This window comes from Mastigoproctus giganteus, chromosome 1 (genome assembly GCF_048544385.1).
Source record: "Mastigoproctus giganteus isolate SK-2022 chromosome 1, ASM4854438v1, whole genome shotgun sequence".
NCBI classification, from domain to species: Eukaryota; Metazoa; Arthropoda; class Arachnida; order Uropygi; family Thelyphonidae; genus Mastigoproctus; species Mastigoproctus giganteus.
Window position 1 is genome coordinate 201,697,824 of NC_143575.1, and position 18,509 is coordinate 201,716,332.

The 18,509-nt window shown below is 37.6% G+C and overlaps 1 protein-coding gene across 3 annotated transcripts in view; it reads right to left on the minus strand.

Annotated features, from left to right (window-relative positions):
• The window catches only part of LOC150091451 (monocarboxylate transporter 10-like), a 243,362-nt gene that overhangs the window by 194,653 nt on the left and 30,200 nt on the right, over window positions 1–18,509 (minus strand). For all 3 annotated transcript variants that reach the window (XM_090384019.1, XM_090384013.1, XM_090384006.1), the window contains exon 2: window positions 13,244–13,542. In XM_090384019.1, the coding sequence (XP_090240145.1) occupies window positions 13,244–13,457 (214 nt within the window). In that variant the 5' untranslated portion in view covers window positions 13,458–13,542. The remainder of the gene's footprint in view (window positions 1–13,243; window positions 13,543–18,509) is intronic.

The window sequence follows — 18,509 nt, forward strand, 5'->3', positions numbered from 1 at the left end:
ATATATATATATATATATATATATATATATATATATATACAGTAGGCCCTCAATTTAATGAACCCTGATTTAACGGACTTTGGATTTAACAGACAAAAAATTTCTGTCCTAAAGGAAAAATTTAAAACTTATATATATATGCTTGTATCTGATAGTGCTGCACATCCATCTGATGCACGACGTAATCAGACAGATGTGCTGAAAATTCATTCTAATGAAATAAAGGCTGTTTCACTTTTTTTTTTTTTTTTTGTTAGTAGTTGTTGGCACATCGGCTTCTGTGGCCATAATGCACCTCCCAAGGTTTTTGCAGTACTTTGATCCAAGCCCGAGGCAGGAGTCAAACCCGCAACCTTTGGGTTGCCAGGCAGGCACTTTACCCACCCAGCTAGCCAGGTCGGCACTGTTTAACTGCTAGATAATGCACCTGCTCACATTAATGCTGAGAGGTTAGTTAGCAGGGATGGGAGAATTAAATGTTTTTCTGCCTCCTAACACTACTTCACTGATACAGCCGATGGATCAGGGTGTAATCATTGCATGTAAGAAGTTGTATAAGAAGTTTTTGGAAGAGGTGATGGTTGTTTTGGAAGAAACAGAAGAAGATACAAGAGGCAAGATATGTGATTTACTACTTTGGCCAATGCTTGGAAGAAGTTGTTGTCGACGTAGAACCTGAAATGGACTTTGAGGAAGTTGAGGCGTCTAATTTTCAGGACACTCTTCAAAGTCCATTTCAGGTTATACATTGTACAACAACTTCTTCCAAGCATTGGCCAAGGTATCTTTTTTCAACGTTTTTTTTGTATGTTTTTTATTCAATGGAGTTTAAGAATTTTAAAGTATTTTTTTCCTCTAAAATGGATTTAAATGAAAAAAACTAATGCTTTTGATATTGTCAGGACTTCTTCCAGAACAACTCTGTACACAATACCATTTACTCTGCGGGGAAGCATGTAAGGTCCTATCACATAGTCATGTACGATACCTGCCCAGACATTAACAGCAAATTTATGCTGGTAGGACTGAGACAGGACTGCATGTGAGTTTTCCTCATCCCAGATGTGGCTCTTTTGGCTATTGAACATTCCCTCTCTTGTGAAGACTGCTTCGTCTGTGTGCAATACATAAGCTGGAAACCGTGGATTTACTGCACAGTGCTAAATAAACCAATTCACGAACTCCATTCTGTGTGGAAAATCTTCCAGTAGGAGTGCTTGCACCTTCTGAGGATGGTAAGGGTGCAACCTGCTCATGTACAACCCTCCAAACAGTTGATTGACTTACATCTAAGGCATGTCCAACACGGCGAGTACTTGTAGAGGATGTCGGCAAATGTATACTGTTGTTGTTGTTTTGGTTTTTAGGAGCATTAGCAACTAAGGCCATATTGCTCCAGGATATGCGGTGGTCATTCCTTAACCTTTCCGCATCCTCCGTATTTGGTGGTGACGGGCTCGAACCCCGGTCTAATCAAGAAGCGTGTGCTACGCACTGCTGCTCCTTCCCACCTGGCTACGGAGGTGCCTCCAAATGTATACAGAATCATTTCTTCCAAATAAGAACTTGTTCAAACTTGCCATGGACGACCAGTATCATACAGAGGAACACAGAACGATCCAGCCTCTCGTAGTCATCTGTTTACCGATGAAAATGTGCTGTGACGAGGATGCCATCACAACGGGTATTTCACTTCATAGCGTCATCTAGCAGATCTCCCATTGCGATCAGCTCTACCATAAACAGGGTGCATATCAGCCAGCTCTGCATACGTAAAACATTCCATTGTACTAGCTCTTGAAGTAATGAGCAGGGCAGTCTGCGACACAATGAAGCAACATGAAAGTAGGGGAGTGGAAAGAGGGGCAGTAGTAATGACATTGGTATAAGACAAAGTTGTATACCTTAAGGGGTATACTATTAAACAAATAAATTCCTATTACTCCAAATCATTGCTCCAGTGACTGTTAGTTCCTTATCTCAAAACATTCAGATACTTCCTCCGAGCACTCCCTTAAAGTTTGTCGGTAGAGTTCGGAATCACCCTATCTGTGTGTGTGTGTGTGTTGTTTTTTATTAATTTATATATTTTATGTTTTAATAATGTTTAATTTATTTATTTATTTTATAAAAGATGTAAGGTACACTTACGTTCTGGGTGCTGCCTTTATTTTTAATAAAAATAAAATAAAAATAAATAATAATGTGTGTGTGTATATATATAGTGCTTTTTTTGGGACGGTACACAATGGTACGGCATACTGGCACCTTTATTAACAGTGATGTGTGACATTTGGACGCATTTGTAATATTCTGTAAATTTTTTTCATGTTTATCTACTATTCAAATAAGCTTAAAGTTATTTAACTAAATTTACATTTTTCACTGTCTATTGTTAAGATATTTTCTATATAAAACTGTATAACCATTTTTATAATTCTAAATTACTCAGTCGGACCTCTGTTTAACGAAGTCCTTTTATAGCGAATTATTTTGAATTGCCCTTGGAAGTTACATTTAAAATACTTTCCGTTGAGAGAGAAAATTTCATATAACGAACAGATTAGGAGAGAATTAACTCAGTACGCACTGTTTGTATTTCTGGCCTTCAGGCAATTTAGGCAATTAATGCTGCTGCTGCGCGAATTAAGAGAGCTAAAGGGATTACCATTCTGCAACTTAGTGATACCTGGTAAAACCTATCCGACCACCTGTCCCACATACGGAGAAGTCGCACTGGTCAGCAGTGAGCAGATCAAGGTTTATTTCCAATTGGCTCTGGTCTACCTTCTACTGCAGTGGTGTCCAAACTTCTCCCTTACGGGAGCCATACTCAAAAAAATTCAAAGTTAGATTTCTTTAGTGTGTTACATTTTCCATATCTTGTTGCTTCTAAAAGCAAAATTGAAAATATTAAAAAATTTTATTAAGTACAATATGCAATTACCTTTACTGAACAAAACATTTAATGAGAATTTTTTTTGATAATTAACAAGATTTAATATGCTGTTTTAGTTCACTTTCTGGGAGGGCCGTAAGTTCGACACTGCTGTGAATCAACTATAAGAGTCCCGTTCAAGAATTAGAAAAGTTATTTTCTTTTGCCCCGACAAATAATCATCTGTTGTTTTGTGGAAGTGCGTTATCCACATTTTTCTGTAAATTTTCCTTTCTGTTTACATGGTCACAGTACCTGAATATTCAAATGACACCGACATTTTGGACAATCTCAAAAAAAAAAATTGAAATTTAAGAACTAGTGCCAATACCGATGAAGAGAGAAGGAAAACGAAAACAACGAATGTTTTAAATCTTCCAAACATGAAATGTTGGCATTTGGTGAAAATGAAGTTAGAAAATTGTCCATTAGGTTACAGTTAAATGCAAGAGATACAATTCGAGGATTTCGGGAGTACCTAATTGAAAAGATGGTTTCGGAAGAATTGAAAGCATTTGATGGATGCTCTGAGTACGATATCAGTTTCATCGAGTGAATGTGAACGAGGATTTTGACAAATGAATCTGATTGTCAGCCCAACCACAGCTTCGTTGATGACAAAAACAGTTTCTTCACTACTACTTCTTAAAATTGTTGGCCCAACACCGACCGGCTTCGATCCAGCAAAATATGTCGATTCATGGCTGCTTCGGAAACGTCATTCAGCAAGAGACACAAACAGGGAGAAAAGAAGTCGCCATAGGGTGTCGGATGAGAACTTAACAAAAATTTGGAATATTCCACAAAAAACTTTATTATGAAATTATTTTTACTTATTTTTAGGGGCTATAGTCTAACGAAGGACCCTTAAAATGTCACTCGGTTGTCTGTCTGTCTGTTTGTCACAGCACTGTATCTCTGGAACCACTCAACCTATTGACTTGAAATTTTGCATAGGTTTGTACATCACGTGGGCCAACATAACGCCATATTGATCGTTGTTGACAAAAATTTGTCTGAGAAATGGGGGGGTTAAAATGTGGGGGGATAAAAATGTCAACAATGCCAACCGGGCTAGCCGGGTGGATAAAGTGCCTGCCTGGCAACCCAAAGGTCGTGGGTTCGATTCCCACCTCGGGCTTTAATCAAAGTACTACAAAAACCATGAGAGGTGCATTATGGCCACAGAAGCCTATACGTCAACAACTACCAAAAAAAAAAAAAAAAATGTCAACAACCCATAGCTTATTATACACCGTTGGAAAGAGCTCAATGAGTATGTTTAAAATATTTTTAAAATTAAAAATGGCGGCGCCAGACAGGAAAATGTAATTTTCGTGTCCCCCCCCCCACCGCTATTTCTGTCGTAATGGAGCTAAGAATTTAAAAATCACATTAGCTATGCATTATTCGATGCTTATCAACGAAAAACTATTCCAACTGAAATCTATCATTTACTTTTTTTGTTAAAATTAAAAAAAAAACATTTTCTATTGCACTTCGATAGTGCACTTCTTTGTACTAAGTAACTCTCCTTTTGGTGACAAAAAGGTTGCTAAATAGTTAGTTAATAATTCTATAAAGGTCATCTATAAATTTTGCGACGAGAAGTATACATTTTCAAAGCTGGAATTGTCCCGGCAAGGAAGTACTCAGAGAGCCAGTGTTGAGGCAGCGGTGGTCGGAAGGCACATGTGCGGAGTCTTACACGGCCCTCACCTGCCAGTCGCTTCTCCCCCAAGACTTTAATCGCTTCTCCAGGAAGAAGTTGGAGTCGCTTCTCCCAACCTTGTCATTCCCAACAACTGGAAAGACTCAAATAGACAACATTTTCATTAGTTCCTCAGTTTTAGGAAAAGCCAGGGTACTAGAAACTTTTTTCAGTTACCATAAAGCTCTCTATTTGAGATACTACACTAACGACCAATTGTGACTACGGACTCTTGATCCTGAATGCCTGGCACTCAGTAGTTGACCGATATATTTACTTATTTTATTCACATTTAATTTATTTTTTTATATACTTGAATAATAAATTTATGCTTAATAAACTGTATTAATATACTAAATTTGTTGTTCTTATTCCAAAAACATTATTACGAAAGTAACAATATCAGGGAAAAAAAATGTTTAGAGTACTTTTCATAACCTTTTAATTTCCTTTTTTTTATAATAGCAAAGAATGAGTACTGGCACCTATTTTTTTACAAAAAAAGCACTATATATATATATATATATATAGAGAGAGAGAGAGAGAGCAAAAGTGATTATATTTGTGATGGAAGGCATCAATTTATAATTTACAAACTGCTTCTGTCTGTAAGAAGCAGTCTAATAAATGAAACTTAGGTTAAAAAAAATTTATTTCAGTGAACCAAAAAAATCATAACCTCTTCATATTACATATACAGATTGTTTCTACAGTATTTCATGTACATTCAAAGTAATTCAAATTTACAACTCCATAAGAAATATTATACACAGCATGTATTAACATTAAACTCCTAACCTCATGGATGCAAAGAAGCTAATGCCCCCCATTACATGAAAGGTCCCAGCAATAACATTTTCATTTTATTACTCCCAACTGGATTAAAACTTTCTACGAACACTTTAATCATTTTCATCCCCAAAAGATCCGATGCCCAAATGTGCTAAATTTATAATTGCTCACTTCAAAGTTTGGACCTGGTTATGCAGCACATATATTCTATTACATTTAATATGTGCAAACACAGTGTTTCGCTTATTTCCAGCCTTGCTTACAGATTGCTAAAAGAATTCAAACTTCATTCAAGTATAAATGATTGCTTGATTGTTTTCTACAGCAGCGTGTTTGGGAGGCAACTAGAGGGAGTAATGCTCTTGATCTGATTATCAGTAGTGATTCTTCATTCATCAAGAATCTGCAGATAAAGGAACCACTAGGTGGCAGTGATCACAGTGTGCTTAAGTGGGATTTACTCAAAGAGGTAACTGCCATCAAGGGTAAAGGAAAGGATTTTTGCTTTCGTAAAGGTGACTACGGTGGTCTGAGACAGTATTTAAATTCTATACAGTGGGACCAACTGATGATGTTACCAACAGCAAATTCAAAATGGCAAGCATTCAAAGAATTAATCTTGGAAGCTACTAGGCTTTTCATACCAACAAAGAAATATTGTTCAAGATTTAGGCCTAAATGGATGTCAAATGAACTAATGAGACATGTGACAGAGAATAAAAATGCATGGGATACATAAAAATTAACATGAGACAGAAGCCTATGATAGATATAAGCTGGTCTGTAACTAAGTTACAAAGGAGGTTAGGCAGGCGAAAGCAGATCGTGAAAAATCTTTGGTAAAGGATGCAAGGAAAAACAGCAAAGAGTTCTTTACTTATGTAAACTCTGGAAGGAAGGGGACAAATCAGATGGGTCCACTTGACATCAATGGTTCAATTGTTGATGATGCTGCTCAGGTAGATAACAAACTAAATGAATATTTTGCATCTACATTCATACATGAGGAGTTATTCAGGGAGGGGAATGCCAGAGGTGTATTCAACTCTGGCAGTAAACTAGATAATCTTGTAATAACTGAGAGTAAAGTGGAGGAGAAATTGTTGAAGATAAACACAAGAAAGGCACCTGGGGTGGATGGAATCTATCCAGTTATATTAAAGGAGGCAGCAAAGGAAGTAAGCAAACCCTTAGTCATAATTATTAGAGCTTCCCTGGACTCAGAGGTGGCACCCATGGACTGGAGATGTGCAAATGTTACCCCAATCCGCAAAGGAGGGTCAAAGGGAGACACAGATAATTACAGACCTGTTAGTTTAACTTCTGTTCCAGGGAAATTAATGGAGGCACTGGTTAAAGAAGCATTGCAGGATCATCTAGACAAGACTTCAGTTATAGCTTGGACACAGCATGGGTTTGTTAAGGGGAAGTGTTGTCTGACAAATTTCACTGGATACTATGATGTAGTCATAAAGGAACTGGATGCAAAGAATAACTTTGATATCATATATTTGGATCTTAGAAAGGCCTTCGATACTGCTGCACATGTAAGACTGCTACACAAATTGGAGCAGTGCGGCATTGGAGGCAAATTGCTGCTGTGGATAAAGGGATGGTTGAGTGGGAGAAGACAGACAGTGGTAATCAATGGATACTGCTCTTCGTGGGCTAATGTTATTAGTGGAGTCCCTCAGGGTTCAGTGTTGTATCCATTGTTGTTTTCTGTATTTATAAATGATATTGATGATGGTATATCAGGCTTAATGTCCAAGTTTACAGACAATACGAAGGTTGGCAGGGTTGTTAATGACAGTACTCTGCTGCAACAGGATCTAGAAAAGTCGAGCAGATGGGCTAAGAGGTGGCAAATGAAGTTTAAAATATAATTTTAAGTATTTTTCACCAACCGTATGTTGAAATGACAAAATGAAATTCAAGCCAAAATTTTGATAACTTTTTAATTAAGCTTACAATAAATTACTATTTACAGTATAAAATAATTAAAATACCAGGTTAAAAGCGATAAAATATCATAAAATACAATAAAATATACCAGGTTAAAAGGGATAAAATAGCCGCAGCTTTCGAAGGCTCTGCCTTCTTTCTCAACAGTACACTTTTTACTTTACAGAGCAACTTTAAATTCCCGCAGGTTCACGGCACATGTCACGTGATTTGATGGCACGTGCACTGTTCTCGTGCATGTCAGAACCGGAAGTGGCTAGGGAGCGTGTCAGGTGGAATCGTTCATCCCCTCTAAGGATCACTGCCTCAAAGAGGGGATCGATACGCATACCCCCTGTCTCTATTATTATTGATCTCAATGGAAGTAACCCGCAAGCTCTCGAGCCACTTGCGGTTCCAAAACCTATGCGCCTGGTCAATGATAACTGCTTTGTCCGGGGAGATATAGTGCTGCTTCTCCCAAAAGTGTTCAGCCATGGCAGATTTTCCGTAGTCCGCATTCCTTATCGCCTTATCTCCCCCAGATGATCCTTGAGACGCCGCTTTGTTTCCCCCACAATCCGGGCACTTAATGCTATAGACGACCCCACTTGTATTTTCGTTTGAAATGGGGTCTTTCACCTGTGACACGACTGTGTGCAGCTTCCGACCTGGAAGCTGCACATAGCGCGTCTGGTAGTTTCGTAATACACGCGGTTAAACCGGGATAATAGGAAATGTATGCTGTGGCTATTGGCATAAAAGATTCACCTCTCCTCTGTTCTCCTCTAATATATTTCTCTATGATCCTCTGGGGGTAGTCACACTCCAGGAGATCCGCCGTGACACACTCATACTCTTTCTTTCTATCCTCGGAGGTACTATAATGTGACTTTGTCCTGTCTGTAAGTGCTCTAATCACACTATTCTTGTGATGGTTGGCCTGAGCTGAATTATAATGTGAATATTGGCCTTTACACATGGGTTTTCTATAAACCTTGGTCTTTAGACATGGGCCTTCTCTGTAGACCAACACATCCAAGAACGGCAAAACCCCTCCTTCTTCTACCTCCGTGGTGAATTGTATTAACGGGGAGAAGCCATTAAGAAAATTTAACACATCATCTTCCCTCCCCTTTCGAATAATTGAGAACGTATCATCAACGTATCTCTTCCACGGACATATAGGGAGAACCATGTCACTAAATAATCTAACCTCGAGCTCCTCCATAGCCAGATTAGCTATAATCACACTACTGGGGGAGCCCATAGCTGCACCGTGAACCTGCTTATACATAGTGTCGCAAAACACAATGGTGGTGGTTGAGAGACATAATTCTATGCCCTTACAAATATCTTCCAAACTTAGTTGTGTCCTATTGCTTAAGGTGGTATCTCTCTCTGTAGGGCCATGTGTGCACATCGCACATCATGGTCAATTGGAATACATGTAAACAGAGATGTCACATCAAAAGATGTCATAATTTCATTTTCTTCTATATGCTGCTCTCTTATAAAATGTACAAAATCCTTGCTGTCCTTGACACTAACTTCGGAAAGTCCTACTAACGGTGACAACAATTTGGCCAGGAAACCAGATAGTGCATATATGGGACTGCCTATAAACGAAACTATGGACCTGAGTGGAACACCCACTTTGTGTATTTTGGGCAGGCCATAGAATCTCGGTATTTGGCTTCCCGTTACATGTAATGACCAATACTGCTCCTTAGAAATCTTATTAGTCTTTAACCAGCCCTGTACCATTCTATTAACCTGACATTCTAGGTTCAGCAATGGATTTCTGTGAATAATCTTACACGTTGCTCGATCATTCAACAAGTCGTCTAATGCTTTGTCTAAATATACCTCCTTATCCAGAACCACCGTTACCCTGCCTTTATCCACTGGTAGGACCACAATACTATCATCTTGCTTGAGACTCTTACTTGCTAATTTTTGCCTAATATTAAGATTGGAGGGAGCTTTCTTAGCTTGACTTAGAATGGCTGCAGTCTTTACCCAAATTTCATTAGCCACGTCCTCAGATAACTTATTTACCACTCTCTCAATGCCCATCGCGATCTCTGCAATGGGCACCTTGGGCAGAAACATAGTAAACTTGGTCCCTAGATTTAAGACCTCTTCCTCTTCTTCAGTCAATTGCTTGCTGCTTAAATTAACTATAAAATTGTTAGCAATATTATTTTCAACATTATATCTGGTCGTATCTTGTTCCCTAAGTCTATCAAACTTACCCATTTGTCTCTGTCTGTAGATGTCAGAGATCTGTCTTGCTTTTGTCGACACAACACTAATCACTAATGACAAATGCGTCGAAGTCACCCTCTCACTTATCTTGCTTAAACACTTTCTTTTGTCTCTTCTAATATGGTAAAGACTCCTATGTAACTTCTCAATCCAAATACTTAGAATCTTCTTCTGGTATCAATTAGAAACGTTGAACAGCCATTCATCTTCAAAGGGGGGTATAACATGAAAGCCTCGTGGTATGAGGTCATATGTCCTACACCGATGGGCAAATCTCAAGTGTTGTTCTTGCTTAACCTCTCTAACACTATGCTTCTGAAATTCCCTGATGCACCGTACTACTGAATGGCCATAACATCTAACCAATTCTCCAAATAGGCCTATAGGGTTGGGTAAATTCATAATATAAATTTTAAATATTTTTCACCAACCGTATGTTGAAATGACAAAACAAAACGAAAGCCAAAATTTTGATAACTTTATAATTAAGCTTACAATAAATTACTATTTACAGTATAAAACAATTAAAATACCAGGTTAAAAGCGATAAAATATCTGTAAAACAAATAAAATAAAATATCATAAAATACAATAAAATATACCAGATTAAAAGCGATAAAATATCTGTAGCTTTCGAAGGTTCTGCTTCTTTCTCAACAGTATGTTTTTTACTTTACAGTGCAACTTTAAATACCCGTAGGTTCACGGCACATGTCACGTGATTCGATGGCACGTGCACTCTTCTCATGCGTGTCAGAACCGGAAGTGGCTCAGGAGCGCGTCAGGTGGAATCGTTCATCCCCTCTAAGGATCACTGCCTCAAAGAGGGGATGGATACGCATATCCCTGTCTCTATTAATATTGCTCTCAATGGAACTAATCCGCAAGCTCTCGAGCCACTTGCGGTCCCAAAACCTACAGTTGGTGAAAAATACTTAAAATTATATTATAAATTTAACCAAGCCCAGAGGCTTTTTTGGAGAAATGAAGTTTAACATTGACAAATGTAAAGTACTACATTTTGGAAGCAGTACTACATATGGGAAGCAGTAATCCCAGAGTAACGTATCAACTCTGTGGTACCACACTGACAGTGGTAGAGAATGAAAAGGACCTGGGGGTAATTGTGCAGGCAGATATGAAGTTCTCTGAGCAGTGCAGACGGGTTGCAAGAGTAGCTCACGGTGTCTTGTCAATGATATATAGGAATTTTTCTAGCAGGGATAAGGAGGTGATTATCCCCATGTATAAGGCAATGGTCAGGTCACACCTTGAGTACTGTATACAGGTCTGGAGGCCTCATTTTAAGAAGGATAAGACTTCAGTTATAGCTCGGACACAGTATGGTTTTGTTAAGGGAAAGTCTTGCCTGACCAATTTGATTGGATACTATGATGCAGTCACTAAAGAACTGGATGCAGGGAATAACTTTGGTATTATATATTTGGATCTTAGAAAGGCTTTTGATACTGTTGCACATGGAAGACTGCTACAAAAATTGGAGCAGTGTGGCCTTGGAGGAAAATTGCTGCTATGGATAAAAGGATAGTTGAGGGGGAGAAGACAGAGAGTGCTAATCAATGGACACTGCTCATCGTGAACTAATGTTATTAGTGGAGTCCCTCAGGGTTCAGTTGTTGTTTTCTGTATTTATAAATGATATTGATGATGGTATATCAAGCTTAATGTCCAAGTTTGCAGATGATACAAAGGTTGGCAGGGTTGTTAGGGACACTACTGATGCTATGCTGCTGGAACAGGATTTGGAAAGGTTGAGCAGATGGGCTGAGAGGTGGCAAATCAATGATATACAAGAATACAAATCAGTGGTCTTGTCAATGATATACAAGAACTTTACTAGCAGGGATAAGGAGGTGATTATTCACTTGTATAATGAAATGGTCAGGCCACACCTTGAGTACTGTATACAGGTCTGGAGGCCTCATTTCAAGAAGGATGTAGAGCTGCTGGAACAAGTACAGAGAAGGGCAACAAGATTAGTGAATGGAACAAAAGGTTGCTCTTATGACGAAAAGCTTAAATTTTGCAAATTACAGTGTCTGGAGACGAGGCACCGGCGAGGTGACCTGATAGAGGTGTATAAAGCCTTGAATGGTTTGAGCATGCTCAATGCCAATGGGATTCTTCCTCCTGCTCAGAATAATCACCTGAAAGGGCATAAATTCAAATTGAGGAAAGACAGATGTAGGATAGATGTGCAGATATTTGCCTTTAGCCAGCAGGTAGTTGGTTGGTTGGCGCCTCTGTAGCCAGGTGGGAAGGAGCAGCAGTGCATAGCACACGCTTCTTGATTAGACCGGGGTTCGAGCCCATCACCACCAAATATGGAGGATGTGGAAAGGTCAGGGAATGACCACCGCATATCCCGGAGCAATATGGCCTTAGTTGCTAATGCTCCTAAAAACCAAATAACTAACATAACTAACAGTTGGTTGGTGGAACAGACTTCCATCCCTTGTTGTCGAAGTTGATAGCTTAAATAAATTTAAGGCTCGGCTGGACAGGTATTTCGAACGAACAGAGGAGTGAAATGGGAGTGGTTTTTTTTTTTTTTTGGCTGATAATGCATAAGCTTGCTTTCTTGCATCATTGCCTCTACTAATGCTAATGCTAAGGATGTAGATCTGTTAGAACGAGTACAGAGAAGGGCAACAAGATTAGTGAATGGAACAAAGGGTTGCTCTTACAAAGAAAGACTTAAGTTTTGCAAATTACACTGTCTGGAGACTAGGCACCTGCGAGGTGATCTGATTGAGGTGTATAAAGCCTTGAATGGTTTGAGCATGCTCAATGCGGATGGGATTCTTCCTCCTGTTCAGAATACTTATTCCAGTTATTAATTACTGGAATAAGTTGCCTTCATGGGTGGTAGAGGCCGACAGTTTGGGGAAATTCAAAGGTCATCTGGATAGTACTTTTGGGTAAGGGAAGCGCATAGGATGATAGGTTTAATTTCCTTTTTTTTTATTAATTATTATTATTTATTTATTTTTTGTTTGTTTTTATCATTGTTTTGTTGGGATTTTTTTTTTTTTTTTTTTTTTTTGGCTGGTGCAGCATAGGCTTTCTTGCATAATGCGGCCATTACTAATACTAATACTCGCCTGAGAGGGGCATAAATTCAAATTGAGGAAAGACGGTTGTAGAAAAGATGTGTGGAAGTTTGCCTTTAGCCAGCGGGTGGTTGATTGCTGGAACAAACTTCCATCTATCGTTGTAGAAGTTGATAGCTTAAACAGATTCAAGGCAGAACTTGACAAACATTTGGACCGAGTGGATGGGTGAAATAAGGGGTTTTTTTTTTTTTTTTTGGCTGATGCTATATAAGCTTGCTTTCTTGCATCATGTTCCTTTGCTAATATTAATGCTTATTTTCATGATGATCTGAACTCAGATTTCATTTATTGCATTTTACATGCCAGGGTCTTATACAAAAATAAACACGTTATTTAATTTTTTTTTTCTCTTTGTAATTAAAAAGTCAGATATAATGAAGTTTGTGAAGCTACGATATATATCATTGTGGCATACAAATATTTGATGGTGAAGACATCAAAACTAATTACCTGCTATAAAGGAAGCCTCTTCATATTTCTCAGCAAACAGAGTTCGAAATCTCACATAAATAACTCCATAGCTGTTGAGCACACCAAAGATAATCCCATTAGTCCAAAATCCAGCTAAACAAACTACCCAACCCCATCCACCATCAGGAGGTTTAATGGATATAGACGATTCTGCATGAGACAGGGATTCAGTCTTCTTTTTTTCACCTTCCATGTTGCCCACATCAAAGGAAATTATATCACACAGATTTCATCTGAATATTATTTTCCATAAATGAATTTGTAGTCAACTTCACTATCTATGAATTAAAAAAAATAAAACATGGAAATTATCCTTTCTTTTCCTACCTCAAAACCAGAATAATATACTGATTATGAAACACAACACACCTACTTTATTTAATGCCTCTAAAATCACCCATACAATTTATTTCTAAGATATTTCTATTAGATGTCCCCAGGGGCTCACATCTGGTGAATATGGGCTTGGCACACCCAGGGTCCTGAACTGGACATCATCATTCTTGTTTCCTCTCTCACACGGTAATTCAGAAATTTTTTTTTTTTTTGGTTGGTGCAGCATAAGCCACAGGCTTCCTTGCACCATATAGCTAATAATAATAATATAATAAACTATCAGTGATGCTCAAATCAAATTAAATAATTAGTATTTTAATTAAATGCAATTTTACTTTTCAAATTTTGATTTTTAAAAAATGTAAATCTAAGAAACATGATTACTTCAGTGTAATCATTTTTCATAATATGAGAGTCATTCTATTAAATAATTACTACAGTAGAGCCCTGATTATCCGAGGTAACGTGGACCGAGGGAACCTCGGATAATCAAAAACTTGGATAACACAAACGGTTTGGTAAATTATTATTAAATTAACTGGATTTGAATACATTAAAGTGATGATGTACGCTCTATTTTCAAGTTAGATCTATTATTGAACATAATGACTTAAATTATACAATGAAACCCTTTTAATTTTATTTACAACTGTTTAATACAAAAATTTTAAAAAAATAGTACATGTATAAAAACTGCAAGTCACAGAAAAGAAAGAAGTACACTTACAGTCGTTAGTACTATGCCTCATTATCATATAAAAATCCCTTAATGGGTTTCTGTTTCATAGAAGCTCCTTACTTTTTAGCTGCTATATTTTGTAGGTGCCTAAGTGACAAAAAATTTCTCGGCATGGTATCCTCCTGCTGTACAATATAACGTAACAAAACATTGGCAGGCATGGAATCCTCCTGCTGTGCAATATAACGTAAAGTTTACTCGATAGCATTTACACCTTCCACGTGTGTCATTTTTTTGTAGTTTCTGTGCACTCTTCATTGTCATCTTCACTTGAATCTTTTTGTTCAACAAGCTTTATGATCGTGTCATCAGTCATTTCCAGCTGTTCATCAGAATTCATCCATTCTTTAATACCCTCTGGAGTAAAAGTGTCCAAAACAAGTTACTGGCTAGTTCTAAAATTATTTCCTAACCTCTTTCATCTTCACTTGACATCTCATTCTTGTTGGCTTCATTTTGAGAGCATAAAATATTTTTCCAGGATTTAATAAGAGTAGATGTTTTAACATCGTTCCATTCTGCTGCCAACCAGTAAAGAACGTCCTTGATGTTTATTTTTTTAAGATTCTAAATGACACTGGTCCCTGTTTCAAAATTTTGAAGATGTATTAAGATACGTCGCCTCTATTTATAAGAGTAGATGTTTTAACATCGTTCCATTCTGCTGCCAAACAGTAAAGAACGTCCTTGAATCTTATTTTTTAAGATTCTAAACGACACTGGTCCCTGTTTCAAAATTTTGAAGATGTATTAAGATGCGTCGCCTCTAGTAGCCTTTCAAAGTCTCCAAATGACCTTGATCTAGAGGTTCAAAGAAGGGATGTCAACATTACGTCACAAAAACAGTTTTGATGTCACCAAAAACTAGTTCACTTTTGTCTGGATGGGATGGAGCAGTGTCTAAAATTAAAAGTGCTTTAAGGGAAAGTTTCTTTTCATTCAAATATTTTTTTTTTTTGTGCTAGGGAAAAATTCTTTATGAAACCATGTTTTAAACAAACTTGAATCCATCCATGCAGTTTTTTTTATTTGTGTAGCTAACAGGCAAACGTTTTATATTTTTTAAAGCTCAGGGATTCTTTTACTTTCCAATGAGAGTTAATTTTAGCTATTCTCCCCTCCCCGATGAATTTGAACATGCCAGTACCATCATTCTCTCCTTGCTTCGCTTATAACCAGGAGCTGATTTTTCCTTTTTAACTGCAAGTGTTGTGGATGGAATCATTTTATAATTCAGGTCCATTTTGTCACCGCTATAAATTTGATCCAAATTCAAATTTTCTTCTTGAATAACTTTTGCTAATTTATCAGTAAACATCACTATTTCTTCCATACTAGCTGATAATTTTTACCCGGTATGTTTAGATGTCTAACTCCAAACCTTTTTTTCTAATGATCCAACCAACCAATACTTTTGGTAAATTGTTCTTGTCCTTCATTAAAATGCTTATGAAACTTTAAGGCCTTAGCCTATAAAATCAGTCGAGAAATTCGGCTTTCTTTGTCTCTCATATGTGTGAACCACAAAAAAAGAGCTTCAGAAGTTTGTTCAAATTCTCCTTTCTTCATTTTTTTTCTATTCAAATTTTCACTATCACATAAGATATTTTTCAATTTCCATTCTCTTTTTCCTCCAGTCACTTCACCAACCTAAGTCACTAGCCACTTTTTTATTGTTTCTCCTTAATCCAAGTGTTTGATTGCATTCAACTTCATATCTAAAGACACAACAACATACTTCCATTTTCCACTCACAGTGTTTACACTTACCCTGATAACATAGATGAAACATGACAAATAAAAAATTAGAGTAAAATTTTTAAATCTTTTTTATTAAAAATTTAAAATAGAGAATAAAAAGTCATGAAATCAATAAATATAAAAGATCAGCACAGCTCAAAAGTCAACTGGTGTGAGTTCTGTACTGAGCTATGTACTTTTGGCTTTGATGACAAAGTACACACAACTTTTTCACAGTTCACCTCGGATAATGTGGAACCTTGGTTAAATGAGTCTCGGTTAATCGGGACTGTACTGTACTGTATATATTCCATTAGATATTTTATCTAGTGATTACACTGATATAAATCTGCACAGAGTAAATCATATAAAGTATGACAGGCAGTTTTCTCAAAATCTAGTAAAGAGCTATGCTTAAATGTTTTATATCAAAGTTCTAAGGAAAAAAGTGGATGTAATTTCAGCCAAGAGTTCCACCCATATGTTTTCAGATAATGATATATATATACTGTATATGTATGTGAATCATGATTATTGCTTTAAAAGGTATAGTAGTTGTTGGTTACTCTATTGTCAGGGAAACAGAGAACATGCTTTGTAAAAAGGATAGGTGGAACAGGACCAGAGTATGTCTGCAGGGGCAAAGGTTGATGACGTTGTAGAGCAGATATCATCTTTTAAGGGCACAAATGGTGATATAGTTGTACACGTTGGCACTAATGATATTAAGAGTAGAAGACCTGCAGAATTACATAACAAGTACAGGTCACTGTTGAAAAAAGACGTGAATTAGGTTTGAATTTGAAAGTGTCTGCAATTCTGCCCAGACACGATAGGAGGGAGTATATGATAAGAGCCTTTTGGATCAATTTGGCCCTGGAAAGATTGTGCAAGGCTCAAGGGGTAGAATTTTTTTCAGCCTGGTCTGTACTTGTTAACAGGAGAGACTGCTTCTACAGGGTTGGGATACACTTAAATAGAAAGGGTGCAAGAATATTTCCTGATCTATCGAGGCAGTGTTAGGTGGGTCGAAAAACTGCTAGCTCTGGGGGATACAAGGACTAATAGATTAACAGTAGCCACTGGCCAGAGGTGAAAGTGATTCTTGCACTGCTTCTATTGGAATGAGCAGCAGCCTGGAAAACAAGATGCAGGATATTTCAGAGACTGCTGGGAGTCATTGCAGCACAAGTAAACACATGGGTTGTGTTAGGGTAGCTAAGAATAGGAACAGGTGCATGTATACTTGAGTGTAAACCAATGCTAGCAGTTTGGTAAATAAATTTGATGAATTTGAGGTATCTCAAAACATCAAAGGCAGATATTGTTGGGATATCAGAGACGTGGTGTCACACAGATATAAGGAATGCAGAACTGGAATTTGGGGAGTACAATGTCTACAGAAAAGATAGACAGGATAGGAAGGGAGGAGGGGTTATGCTATAAGTTAAGAAAAACAAAATCCAAGGAAGTGAAGCCAATCGACATTGCTGGACAGTGCAGTGTCAAGTCAGTTTGGTATGACATAAGCATTGGGAGATCAAAACTGAGAGTAGGAGTGTGCTATAGGCCTAATTACTCTGATGAGTATAATAAGAAACTGTACAGGGAAATAGAGTGAGCCAGTAAATCAGAGAGTCTTATAATGGGGGATTTTAATTTCCCAGATATTGACTGGAATTTGTGGGTTGGTCACTCACACACTAGTAAAGGCTTTTGTGGATTTACTGGATGATTGTTTTCTACATCAGCACGTTCGGGAGGAAACTAGAGGGAGTAATACTCTTGACCTGGTTATCAGTAGTGATTCTTCATGCAATAGGAATCAGCAGATAAAGGAAACACTAGGTGGCAGTGATCACATTGTGCTGAAGTGGGATTTACTCAAAGAGGTAACTACCATCGGGGGTAAAGGGAAGAGTTTTTGCTTACGTAAAGGCGACTACAATGGTCTGAGACAGTATTTAAATTCTATACAGTGGGACCAACTGATGATGTTACCAACAGCAAATTAAAAATGGGAAGCATTCAAAGAACTTATCTTGGAAACTACTAGGCTTTACATACCAACTAAGAAATATTGTTCAAGGTTTAGGCCTAAATGGATGGCAGATGAACTAATGAGACATATGGCAGTGAAGAAAAATGCATGGGATACGTATAAATTTATGGGTGACATGGAAGCCTATGATAGATATAAGCTGGTCTATAACCAAGTCACAAAGCAGATTAGGCAGGCAAAGGCAGATTATGAGAAATCCTTGGCAAGGATGCAAAGAAAAACAGAAAAGAGTTCTTTACCTATGTAAACTCTAGAAGGAAAGGGATGAATCAGATTGGTCAACTGGATTTTGATAGTTCAACAGTTGAGGATCCTGCTCAGGTGGCTAATAAACTAAACGAGTATTCTGCATCTACATTCACACATGA